The 13,900-nt window shown below is 42.4% G+C and overlaps 1 protein-coding gene across 1 annotated transcript in view; it reads left to right on the top strand.

Moving 5' to 3' along the window:
• Window positions 1-13,900, top strand: part of adgra1b (adhesion G protein-coupled receptor A1b) — a 199,487-nt gene that overhangs the window by 23,997 nt on the left and 161,590 nt on the right. The window contains exon 2 of the mRNA XM_085428849.1: window positions 771-842. Coding sequence (XP_085284975.1) covers window positions 771-842 — 72 coding nt within the window. The remainder of the gene's footprint in view (window positions 1-770; window positions 843-13,900) is intronic.

Below are 13,900 nucleotides of genomic sequence, written 5' to 3'. Positions count from 1 at the left end.
GGCGGTGCAGTAGTTAGCACTGTCTCACACTGCCAGGGAAGTGTTTGAACCCACTGGCCAGCCTGGGCCCTTTTGTGTGGAGTTTACACGTTCTCCCTGCCTGTCACCTCATGACCTCATGGGACAGTCTCCAACCCTGAATTGTCTAAATAAAGGGATAATTGGTGCATTGTAACATACATCATGTATTACCACCGTCTCGCTGTTTTAAGGAAATCTGAGGAAATCTGTATAATGAAAAAAACTCAAAAAGTCTTTATTTGCCAATTTGCTCATGGAAGTCCGGCTTGAGAGAGAGATTTATTTCAGAGTGGAGCCCTGAACTACCTGTTCTTGTCTGCTGTATCGTTGTATTTCATTGATTTGTTTGCTGTTGTGGTGTGAGCAATGGATGACTGAATTGTGCTGACCTGGCGTTTCCTTAAGCTTTTCTATTAGGCCAATATTTTGACATGAAGGAGTGCAGGAGGGGGCATGTGGGGGGTGGTGGATGGCTTGGATCATTACACATCTTAACCACAAATGGCCATAAACAAGTCCAAAACGTGGCTTGGATGAGTAATTTACAGCCACAATCTCATCAGGCATAAATCCTTATCTCTTGCCAACATATTGACAGGCAGAGGATAAACAATTTATCAGCCATTTGAATAAGTAATCTCCCCCAGCTCTGTTTTTGTGATATTTACAAATGCGCCTCCTCTTACTTGCTCTGCATGCTCACCTCGACTTCTTTCTCTCTCTCTCTCATATCTTTTGCCCCTAAACAGAAACCTGAGTAACAACAAGATCTCTCTGCTGAGGAACGGCTCCTTCTATGGCTTGGCTGCCCTGGAAAAGCTGTGAGTACTTAAATCAAGCACTCTTTAATGTTTTGTCCTCCCCAGAGTCCTAATAGCTGTCATCGCAGCAGCAGTATTGCACTGTAGCTGGGAAAAGGCAAACAGGGGACATGGTGGGAATTAGGAGATCCTTGTCAGGTTTTACCCTGCAGGAGGCTTGCCAGTGTGTTTTTTTTTTCTTTTACCTTCCAGCCCTTGCGCTTAACCACAATTGCCACAGTAAATGTCCTAAAAGCGATAATATATAGCATCATATTAGGGACTAATGCAGTGTGAGATCAGGGTGCTCTGACAGTGTGACTGACTGTGGCGGGCTCGTGCCGATGACTCTCGCACCATATGCAATCTCCCAGAGGGCTGTATTCATACAGCCTGATGATGAGCTCCATGATAGCTCCTCCTGTGTCCCCCCCTGAAGTCAGCTATTGATTGCTTTCACCTCCGTGCAGCCCGGTGATAGCTGCTTTTCTACCTGATGGTGACACAGACACTGGCTGATGAGGAAATCAGAAAGGGGCTGAAATCACACAGAGCGGATGGCTTGATAACTTGCTCTGTTCAGTCAGTCATTCCCAGAGGTATGTGCATGTGAAAGCACACATATTAAGCTCACCACTCACGCCAAAACACACACACACGCGCACGCAAACTACATCAGTGACTGCTGTGAATATTATTACAGTCAGTTTTGGCCCCCGTCTCCGCCGACTGCTGACTGACAGTTAAATTTAGATTGGAATAATGGCAGCGGTATAATTTTGCCTCTCTTTCACTTCTTTTTGGGTGGCTGTGTCGCCTGGTGACCTACAGGATGGTGTCACCTGTCTCTCCGGGCCTTATTAGTGCCATTAAATTGTCCGACTCTCTCTCCAGTTCCATTGGAGTGATGGAGATGATGATTGCGAGGCTTTTAAGGACATTCAGCCAAAGGTCTGTCGCACCTGACCTTTTGGAGCAGCAGTTTGCGTGGCCTATCCCTTCTTTCACCTCACTCCCTTGGTTCAGTCTTTGCATTCTTCCTGCCACATGCAGCATTTGGCAGAGATACGCCTGTTGCTGGAAGCTGATGCCAAACCAGGTAGCCTCAGTGAGTTGAAAGTGGCGGCCAGCTGTTCCCTCGTCTGGCACAGCCGACTGACTGCCTTCCTGTACGGCTGGCTGACTGAATGGATCTGAGGGTTGTGGAGAATTGGCAGCTGATTGACAAGCTTAATAAGGCATGTGTATATGTTTGCACCACTCTTGCTGCAGCTGCGCTCTCAATGTTCTTCAACAAACAGACCGTTTGGGGCAGGAATGGAAACTTGGATCCCACTGCAAGTTTTTTGTTTTTTTTAAATGAAACAGAAACTGATTTGCACATCTTTTCTTATTTAACGATGGCTCTAGATATGCAGATAATTTTAGTTTCATTCATTTTTATTCTGAGGCAATCTGTTTCCTTTCTAATTCAGTTTAGGCACAGACATAATAAAACAGACAAAATACTCTGTGAATGACAAACTGAAATCCAGCAAACATAGAAGGTGGAAGTTGGTAGAAGTTTTTAGTAGATTTGACGTTTTTTTCTCTATATGCAGTTGTTATGTCCTGTGGACCACTGAAATAAAAAAAAGTGCTTCAAAATAACCCCCTGCACTGCACGCCGGTCTTTGCTTTGGTGTTGGCTCAATAAACAATAACTGCCAAGAATAACTGTCACTTTTTCATCCCTTTTTAACCTCTCTGCCATAAAAGGCTGAGGGGGTAATATCGTCACACCACCAGGCGGGTGGGTGGCGTGACACCCAAGTTTGTGAATGTGAGAACTCAAGAACGAGGAGACGTGGGATTTTGAAATTCGTTCCATGGGTGCATCTACTAAAAGTCTGAGATGAGTTTGAATCTCAGTGAGGTTGACTTCAAGGTTAAGGTCAAGGTGAGAGTCCAAGTTTTCTGAAGATCTTGTGAACACCATAAATCGAGAAAGATGTCATGTATGATTTTCAAAGTGATACCATAGGTGTATCTACTAGGAGGCTGAGGGTAGCCTGGCAGCGTCCAGTAGTTTTTAAAATCGTGATTACATGAAACATTTCGCAGATTTTCATTTTAGTATGCGTGTGTTTGTGATATACTCTGCGTACAAATATATGGTACCAGATATATTATTGGCACAATAAGCACACAATTTAATAATTCATTGATGGAAGATCTATATACTGGTAAATTTACCAGAATACTGACTTATTAGATTATTTATTAGTTGTCAAATCTAAACAATATAAATTAGTAAAATGAAGAATATATTAAATAATATGTATACTGCAAAATTAATGATGAATTCATATAGAAGATTTAATACATGACAGGTTGTTTATAAAGTCTCTTATAATATGATGCTTATCCAAACATTGTGTTCTTATCCCCACAATGTTGCTGTCTGCTCTGCTGCAGTATTTTCTAAATTTTAAATGCTTTTATAGTGGCTTATTTCTTTGATCGATAATCAGCGGCCATTCAGCTGCACCAAAAAGTTTAAATATTTGCACTGACGGTTAAAATGCATAACAAACACAAAAACACACTCAATTGAACTATCAAATGTATAACTATATATGATTTGGGGATTTTGTATGAGATATTTGTATAAGTCATATGTATTTTAGCATTCACATTACCCCAGAACAGGGGTGTCCAACTCCAGGCCTCAAGGGCCGGTGTCCTGCATATTTTAGAGATCCCTGGATCAACACACCTGAATCAAATAATTACAAGACTCTGGAGAACTTCAAGACATGTTGAGGAGGTAATTTAGCCATTTAAATCACCTCTGTTGGATCACGGACACGTCTAAAACCTGCAGGACACCGGCCCTTGAGGCCTGGAGTTGGACACCCCTGCCCTAGGCAGTGTTTATGCAAAATTACATCAAGATTGGTCCACTCATCTAGGAGTAGCTAGAGAACATGCAAACATATATTGTATTATTTTCAGAATCTTAGTTTAGTGCACTTGCTCTTTTGGACAAGCAGAGCAGAAAAGACGAGCGTGAAAACTCGATGCACTCATATTTTTAGGTTTAGGCATCAGTTGAATGTTAATCAAATGTAGCACTTTTCATGAAAATCACTACAGTGGTTTTACAGGGGCGCTTGGGAAAGGTTAGGTGCTCTGGAGACAAGGTCTGAGGAAACATTTTAATAGTAATTTCACTCTGAACCAAATGAGCATTAACTTTTTCATCCGAGGTCATGGGGGAGCATTATTAGGCTTCCCAGTCCAATTCCGTGATGAGAGTATACTGTTTTGCTTGTAACTTACTAATCCTAGCTAGGGGCTGGACTCATATATATCATCATTATTGTTATCATCGTTGATGAATGATGGAATTTATACAGCACACTAAGCGACTTTATTAATCCCCCATAGAAGTCTCTTTTGATGTGATTTGCTTGCCCCTGTAGGCCAGATAGAGTCCTTTTAATGGGCTCCTGTATTGTGGGTGATGCCCCCCCCCCCCCCCCCCCCCCCCCCCCCATATGGACACCAGCCCACTGCCGTCAGCCAAACTGGGTCCCACAGGAGCAAAGCAGAAACAAAGCCCATCTCTGTTCTCTGGTCAGGACACTAAATCTAGCTTTTGCCACTTAATCATGTGTTTCCACCGCAGAAGGCCTCGCTGTGCGAAGGGTCTGTCTGAAAGCGACGAGGCTGGCATATCCTTCTCATACCGATTACACTCATGAGCAAATGTTTTTATAGAAAGATTGCACTTAATTTGGAACTATTGCGGACATTATAATATTCTATTTGCATTCTTTATGTAACATCTAGAGTCCAACGTAACAATCCAACAGCAACTACAGAAAATAAATGATTCCTTAATGATAAGGTCGAGATTCTTCGAGCACACTTCTGTTGGCTTCAAGCATGTTGTTGATTATAGGTGTCAGAGAGAGGAGTGGGTATTTTTGAGATCATGACAGTGGCTATGACAGCAGATTTATCCTTCGCAGGCTGTCCAAATGTTTTCTTTACTGAAAGCAGAGGATCTTTTTTTTTTTTTTTTTCGTCTATTTGACCAAACATTATTTGTCTAGCCCTGAGGTGTTTAGAGGCAGGCCGTCAGACTGAGCGGACCACGGCTCAGGCCGGAGACAGTATCAGAATTCAGAGTAGCATCTGCAATTGCTCATCCTGAAAAGTGGATGTCAGAGGTGTGAGGCAGCGTCGTTTAAAAAGTTTCGCGAGTCCTGTTGTTCATACTGACAAAGTGACGTTTATTCAGTCTTCCCTGTGAACGCCTCTCCTTGGGAGGTGATTGATGATGGAGTGGCAAGGTCGCTGAAGGACACATCGCCCCGGCCGGTTGTGCATAAGAATGTGCGGCCGGGTAAAGTCCAGGGCTCCGAGTGAGGAGTGCAGGTCGGGAAATGCTCGATGATTATGCGATCATAAACCAGACTGACCCTGACGTTTTCCTGCAAGGGTTAAAGGTTAAAAGAAGGGACAGCTGAAAAAATGAGAGCATTGTTAGAATTCTTACAGTCCACATGCAGTTTAAAGGGGAAAAAAGCCTAAGATTACATGTGTTAGTGTAAAAGAAAAAGAAAGAAAATCAAATATTCAAATGAACCTTTCCATTACTGATTGACAATTGAATAAGTTCATTTTGTTTTCTCATTAAGAACAATTAATAGATGGAGTGAAGCCATCTGATTAAAGACTCAGAACACATTTTTAGGTAGTGCCACAGCTACTTGTTCAATCTATTTCAATTTGTTAACCATTTATGTGTAATTATTACCAACTTAACTCATAATTGTATTTATCCTCCTTCGGTATGCGCTCTAGTTTTCATGTAAGACAACACTGCAGGTGAACTTGGGCTTGCTAGTGCAGTGTTAGCTTGCTTTACATTTTCCAGATTTCCCCGTATCACACAAAAGCATTGCTATAACCCCCTCAACCCCCTTTGTTTACCTAAGACGTGGAGTATGATCAAGCCTTAAATGGATCAAAGTGCACGCTTGAAATATGAATGCTTTTATTGTTACTTTAAAGGAGATCATTGCTGGGTCGCAGCTGAGGTAAAACATGTGAGGAGCATGGGTGTGACTGACTCACTGACCAAGTTTGGAGAAACAGAGGGGGAGACAGAAGAACAATCCGTCTCCCGCTCTGTTTTGGTAATCACAAATAACCGTCTCCCACGATTAAAACAAGCAGCAGATGAGGAGCGTAGACTTTCAGCACAGACTGGTTATAATATTCAGGTGTAACGTGGGAGTGTTGGGAGTTGTTGTTTGCTTTGTTGTGCTAAACCAGCAAGCAAGAGGGCATCAAAAGCGTCTCTTAAAAGAACTTCACACTCTCTTTGACCTTTTGTTTTGTTCTAATAGAAATCTCTCACACTGATGAGAGGGGTAGTTCCAAAATTGGATACCGACGCTGAGCTGTTAACAAAGAAATTTTCTTCACATTTCTGGAATCCTTAGAAGCATTTCCCCCAATCTGCTGCTTTTGTGCAACTCTTTTAATTTTAAGTGTTGCTTGACTAAAGGTTATTTTTTTGCAAATGTGACTGCTTTTACTGCTACTTTTCTTCTAGGTCAGAAGTGAAACCTGACAAATATTTCATTTGCACCGCCAATCGACCCGCTAGTGTTAGGATGCCTGGGTCGTCGACCCAGGGTTTTTGAGTTTATGTTATTATTTATAATTTCTAGTTTTTGGTTTCTTTGAGTTCCGTCTTATGGCTTATGTCTCTGTCTTCTTTAGTTGCTCTGTCTCCCCTATCACCTGCATCCCCTTGTCTAGTTCGCGTCTCTATGTATCCTTAGTTCCTATATCCCCGTGTTCAGTCAGTGTTTGTGTCTGCCCTGGTCCCACGTCTCTGTTCCCTCTGTAGTGCCTGCATGTGAGTCTATGTTATGTGTTTCCTGTTTTACTTTGAAGGTCTCTGTCTTAGTGTGTTCAGTTTACGCTTCCTTTTGTCTCGTCAGTTCTGATTTGCCCCAGCTGTATTTCCCTCCTGTTATTCATTCCCTGATTACTCCCTCTGTGTATTTAAGCCCTGTGTTTCTCTGTGTCCGTGTTGCGATCTACCATTTTCTTAGCTGTGTGTTCTGTCATTTCTCTAGTTTAAGTTTGTTTTGAGTTTTTTTTAGTTTTGTTATATTTTGAGTATTAAATTAAAGCCTTTTTTGAGTTCACGTCTGTCTCCGGAGTCTGCACCTTGGGTCCAATTCCTGCCTGCACACAGCCTCACCTAACAGCTAGGAAGGAGCCTGCACTCCATCAGTGCTTGAGAAATATTAAACTTTTCCCCCCAAAAACAAATATATTCGCAGTTCATACAGATTATTTTTAGATTTACATGGGTCTACGGTTACTGTTTGAATAATTCGAATAAGAAGGTTGAATAATTAATTTGTGCCCACAGGTGCTGTGGTGCCTACTGTATGTAATATTTTATAATGCAAACACACACAGGGAAGTCCACCGTTTTAAGCTCTGGCAACGGTAGCTAGAAGCCTGTCACAATGCATACACATTCACTCTGTTTAATTGGACTGAACTGTCTGACTGTCTGCCTTTTTCCCCTTCTCAGTAAGCTTTCAACACGCATTTATTTACAATTCAATAGGTGGTTATCTGTCTCAGTGAGTGTTTGTTATAATTCAGTGGATGTGACCAGGCCTTCCCTCAAAGCACCTGCAAACTCACCCATGAATATTTAACATGTGAATAAATGGTTTTAATAAACACCATCCACATTACAATCAGGTCTGGTGCCAATATACTGTAGTTTAGCATTTAGTCAAGTTAATGACAGAGCCAGTTAGAGTTTTCATGGGGACAGCCTTTCATCCAGGTTTAGGTTTAGGGAAAGCTGGAGCCTAGTCTGGTTGAGATAAGGGGAAAGGCAGGGTACATATTGACACAGTTCAGTACCCACAATTATTGCAATTTTTTGTTATTTTGCAACATGCAAAGTTTTGCAACTGAATGGGGTCGGTTACATAAATAGTTGAAAATCACACCTCTGTTGTTGTCTGCATACACCGAAATTCACAGAAATATAACTATTAATGTAATAGTTATACAGAAATAGTTATATTTCTGTATAACTATTACATTTGCGTTCAGCAATCTTCATGTTCTTTGAGTTGAGTCCTCTCGAACTGGACTCACTGACAAAGACTGATGGCAACATGTTGGCGACCTTACACAATCTGTCTAACAGCCAATTAAACAAAAGTTTGCTTGGGTAACTTTATGTCAGGATGATGTTGCATGAGAGGAGTCCTCTTGTTCATAGTATTTCTAAAGTGTTTCTATAAAATGTTGATACTTGGTGTCCCTGCATTGATACAATACCACCACACAATTTGTCGTAACACTCAGACTGGACTCATTTGAGGCTAGATGTTGCTATCTTCTCCTCTCAGATTACAACATCACAAAAAAATAAGCGTAATCCACAAAATTGTCATCGAAATTATATCAGAAATTTGTTATTTTTTTAAACACACGCTTGAGTGTGTGATTTGATCTGAGGTGGATATTTTTACACAGCCATATAAGGGAGGAGAGGGTGACTCTGAAGGCGGGATGTAGATAGAAAAGGTAAAAGAAACAGTATAATTTTTTTTATCTGATATTTTTTAATTTGCTAAAAAAAAAGGGGTAAGTGGCGACAATCCTCTGGAAACCATGAATTTGGTTTTTATGTGGCAATTCATCCAACAGTTGCTAAGATATGTTCAAGTCCATAGATCCATTTTCTTAACTGCATATTAAATTCAAGGTCATAGGGATGCTTAAGCATAACCCAGCTGCCATAGGACAGGAGGCAGGTCCATCTCCACAGGTTTACCACAGAGAGACAGACAATCATTCACATCTACAATTTAGAGTCACTAATTGACCAAACATCTTTGGACTTTTAAAGGAAGCCAGAATGCCTGGAAAAACCCATCCAGGCACAGGGAGGAGATGAAAACACAGAAACGCCCCAGAACCTTCTTGCAGTAAGGCAAGAGTACTAACTACTGCTCCACCAATACAAAACCAGTTGGAATCACCTTAACAAGCAGCCAGTTTTAGTTTATTACTGATCTAAGAGAAATAATACCAACTGAATATCTAGTCTTTTATACCCTCTCAGTTCTCAGAGTTCTTTCTTAGTTAAGGAAACTCCTCTTTTGTTACCTGTCAGCCTCTATCATCACTTTGTTTACCTACTCTGACAGTGGGGAGTTTTCTACAGTTATGGTTCAGTCACACTAGGATAAAAATAGGACAGCAACCTCCTTGAGACTTGAATAAAAAACACTGGTTGCAGAGAGAATGCACTGAATTTTTTCAGATTGGGTGACTTTCTGCTAGCAGCTGCAGCAAACAACTGATCGCCGAGATGATGAACGTGTAACACACTTAACTTCTGCATGACCACTTTCAATTGCAAGACAGTTACACAAATCACCTGGTGGGATGCAACCGGTCTCCAAATATTTGCAGTACCACAAACTGAACGCAGTCACTATCAGACAGATCAGACAGTCTGCACTGACGAGCGCAATTCGCCTGCGACACATCACTGTGCAAGACAGAACTCGAATGGTTGTAATGTTTTATTGCTATATTAAACCGAGGTTTCTGGACACCTATGTGACTTTGCAGTTAAACTGCCATCCTGCAAATCAAATCAAATCAAATCACTTTTATTGTCACATCACATGTGCAGGTACATTGGTACAGCACATGTGAGTGAAATTCTTGTGTGCGAGCTTCACAAGCAACAGAGTTGTGCAAAATACAATAATGTAAACAAGCAAAATACAAGAATGGCTACATCTGAAACTAATAAATATGTGTACAATATATAATAGTATATGCATTTCTGGATGTGTATACTAAATATTTTTCTACGTGTGTGTGTGTGTGTGTGTGTGTACATATTTTACAAATTAAATAGAGTAAACAATAAATAAAATATATAAAAATATACAGAGTTGAATATGTGCAAAACAGTGGTATTAATGTGCAGTATGGAGTGCATAATGTTGAAGTTCCAGTAGTGGAGGTGAGGTGTCTATGACGTGTTCAGCAGTCTGATGGCCTGATGGAAAAAGCTGTCTCTCAGTCTGCTGGTACAGGACCGGATGCTGCAGAACCTCCTTCCTGATGGAAGCAGTCTGAACAGTTTATGGCTGGGGTGACTGGAGTCCTTGATGATCCTCCCCGCTTTCCTCAGGCACCGTTTCCTGTAGATGTCTTGGAGGGAGGGAAGCTCACCTCCAATTATCCGTTCAGAGCACCGCACTACTCGCTGGAGAGCTTTGCAGTTGTAGGCGGTGCTGTTGCCGTACCAGGTGGTGATGCATCCAGTGAGGATGCTCTCAATGGCACAGTGATAGAAGGTCCTGAGGATGCGGGGGCTCATGCCGAATCTTTTCAGTCTCCTGAGAAAGAAGAGGCGCTGCTGCGCCTTCTTCACTGTTTTGTTTGTGTGTACTGACCACGTAAGATCCTCAGCCAGATGTACACCAAGGAACCGGAAGTTGCTCACTCTCTCCACAGCAGCGCCGTTGATGGTGATGGGGGTGTGTACTTCTCTGCACCTCTGGAAGTCCACTATCAACTCCTTTGTCTTTGCGACGTTGAGGGTGAGATGGTTGTCTTGACACCAGTGGGTCAGGGCGCTGACCTCCTCCCTGTAAGCCGTCTCATCACCATTGGTGATAAGACCCACCACTGTAGTGTCGTCCGCAAACTTCACAATGATGTTGGAGTTGTTAGTGGCTGTGCAGTCAAAGGTGTAGAGTGAGTACAGGAGAGGGCTCAGTACACATCCCTGTGGAGCACCAGTGTTCAGTGTGATGGGGGATGAGGTGATGCTGCCCAGTCTGACCACTTGGCGTCTGTCAGACAGGAAGCTAAGGATCCAGCTGCAGAGGGAGCTGCTCAGTCCTAGATCCTGCAGTTTCCTGTCCAGCTTCGAGGGAACGATGGTATTGAATGCTGAGCTGTAATCTACAAACAGCATTCTCACATACGTGTCTCTCTTCTCCAGGTGTGACAGGGCAGTGTGTAGTGTCAGGGCTATGGCATCATCAGTGGACCTGTTGTGGCGGTATGCAAACTGTAGAGGGTCCAGTGAGTCGGGTAGTGCAGAGCAGATGAAGTCCCTGACCAGCTTCTCGAAGCATTTGCTTACGATGGGGGTCAGGGCTACAGGTCGCCAGTCGTTCAATGAGGAGATGGTGGAGGATTTGGGTACAGGGACGATGGTGGCCATTTTGAAGCAGGCTGGGACTACAGACAGAGAGAGGGAAAGGTTGAAGATGTGCGTGAACACTCCAGCCAGCTGAGCCGCACATGACTTGAGGACGCGGCCGGGAATCCCGTCCGGACCTGTAGCTTTGCGTGCGTTCACCTTCCTGAAGCACCTCCGCACATCCTCCTCAGACACAGTGTGCGCACTGACGTCACCCGCGGTGCGCACACTGTCCGGTCTCATGGTGTTCGCTGTGTCGAATCTAGCGTAGAATACGTTTAGATCCTCACACAGAGAGGCCGTGGTCTGCGGTGTGCTGGTTTTCCCTCTAAAGTCTGCGATCGTGTTTAGTCCCTGCCACATACTCCGAGGGTTGTCAAACTGTTGCTCCACCCTGTCCCTGTACTCACGTTTGGCTGCTTTGATCGTCTTCCGGAAGTGGTAATGTGCGTGTTTGTAGTCCGATGTGTTGATGCAGCTACTGCATCACTGTTTGTGGAGGCATTTCAGTTCCAGATCTATGAGGATCTGGCTGGACTCTGAATGTAAGTAATTTCTGTGTATGTATACACACTAGATTTGCTTCATATGGCAACATTTATTCATAAACAGGTTGCATGTAATTGTTAATGTGGCCCCATTCAGTCACAAACTGATAGCAGACTGACCCCGTCTTATTGCCGTTTTATTGCTTGGCACACTTATTCACTCACACTAACATGACACACAAAGCAACCATTTCAAAGGCAACAAACTTGTAAGTTAATTATACATGGTGTCAATACTTTCCCCTAGTGTGACGGCAGCGTTACTCTGGTCGTTCCACTGGCCACCACTGTAGCTACATGGGGAGAGTGATCAACAAAACTGGGATGCTCTTTCTGTTTTGGTTGAGCAATGAGGCCTTTATTTTTCTGCAAGATATTGTAGCTGATGGCAGACTGATTTGAATGGTGAAAATGAGTTTTAGTAGGAAGCAGTCAAAATGCAGGTGTTCTCATTATCCTAAGACCACTGGACTGTACAGCTGAGACTTCTATTACTAAGTGAAGATAAGTGAAAGAAAAAAAATCTGCTTGAACGTTTGGGAATCACTAAAATACAGTGTGCACAGCATTTTGAAATCCTTTGAACAGTTGTTTATTTATTTATTTCATTTTTTGGAATAAAATCGATGAAAAGGTTATAGAGTTATCCAAGTTGGTGCACTGTTAGTTAAACCATTAAACCATTTTTAACTCTACCCCATCCAGTCTTGCCTGCAGCATTATGTGTGGGAGTGCAGTATCTTTGTATCGTCACTATTCTGAATATTAGTCTTCTGTTCTCTAAAACCAAGATGGCCTCGGATTCACAAATGCTGAGACAATACCGCGCCACTGAGAAATACGATGCAAGTTCAGTTAATGAAAGCACCTTGTGGTCTCATTTCATTAACTGTGCACACAATCGAATACGTCATGCGGCATCACTTTCCATTTGGACGAGTGCCCGAGTAGCCATAGGAGGCTGCAGTTTTATTTGCTTATGTACTTCAAGTAGAATTTGACTTTCAGTGAAACTGATGGCGCTCTGATAATTCAATCAACACTGAGATTTATTTATTGGAACTACGCATGATTAAATAGGGCTTGCTTTTAAAGAGAAGGCAGTATTGTGTCTGGAGCATGTGTGTGGTGTGTTCTGCATGTGGAGATTTATCACAGCGACTGAATGCCTGTGCACGCTTCTTTATTAATGTAACAGTGCGGTGCGGTAATCATTTGGATTCGTGGAGGAATCCACCCATTAGCGTCACATTGCAAACAGGCTGCTCTCCTCGGGATCACGCGCGTCAGGAGAACCTGAGCTGCCTAACATATACAGTCCAGTTTAAATTAATTGGGAAGCACTTCAGTAGCTTTTCAAACGTTAACCACAAATGGTGGAGTTTAAACTTAGGGTCGCTACTGCTACTCAAACAGGCAGGAGGGGAGTAGAAAATGGTTATTGTTTAAACACTCGTCTCATTTGAGCTACTCCAGCTGTATCTACAGCGGCTATGTGGGGCAAGTCTCCCAAAGGTAGTTATCATTTGTTTGTGTGTCTTTGTGTGTGTGTGTGTGCACGCGTCATAAATACTCAATAGTGGCCAGAGCTTTTGTTTACCTCAGCTGAAGAGAGAAGTGGGCTTTTATTTGAGTCGGGCTACTATCAGACTCACCACTTATATTCGATTTCCCCTTAAATATATTCTATAAGTATATTTAATGTGCTGAAGCTACTCCTTTTTTTCACATTTTCTCCACTTTGCTGTTATATGCCGCCACTGTGTCCTGTTACTTTAGATTCAGAGCTTAGAGCCTGAGGTGGCATAATCTCTTTTCTTCCTTAGAAAGCATTTGCTGAAAAACTGCAACTGTTTACGCAGGAAGTGTGGAGCTTTTTTTGTCAGTATACACTAATATGTAGATTAAACCAGTGTGAGATATTTTCCTTTCTACATTACAGCCATAACGTAGATTTTACTGAGTTTACAATATAAGTTATTATAATTGTATTAGCTGTATTTTGTGTGGTTTCTCATTATGCTTGTACACATTTTCTTTATGTTCATAGTGCCCGTTTGAACAGGTCTCTGCTGCTGGTCACTTGCCTCACAGCTAGTTTTACAGAATTATGGAAGTTAATGAAGGTTTCCTAACTGGTGAGTTGCTGGCCAAAGTTGCCTCACTGTGAGTGGATCTTGGATGGGTTACAAACATATGGCTTGACTTTGTCAAAAAAGAAAAAAAGGTCTGAGTGTTGGTTC

This window comes from Rhamphochromis longiceps, linkage group LG13, assembly GCF_057381845.1.
Source record: "Rhamphochromis longiceps isolate RC_006_pf linkage group LG13, R_longiceps_female_GT1.1, whole genome shotgun sequence".
Classification (NCBI taxonomy): Eukaryota; Metazoa; Chordata; class Actinopteri; order Cichliformes; family Cichlidae; genus Rhamphochromis; species Rhamphochromis longiceps.
Note: the sequence above shows the minus strand (reverse complement) of the source record. Positions and strands in the feature narration are given on the sequence as shown.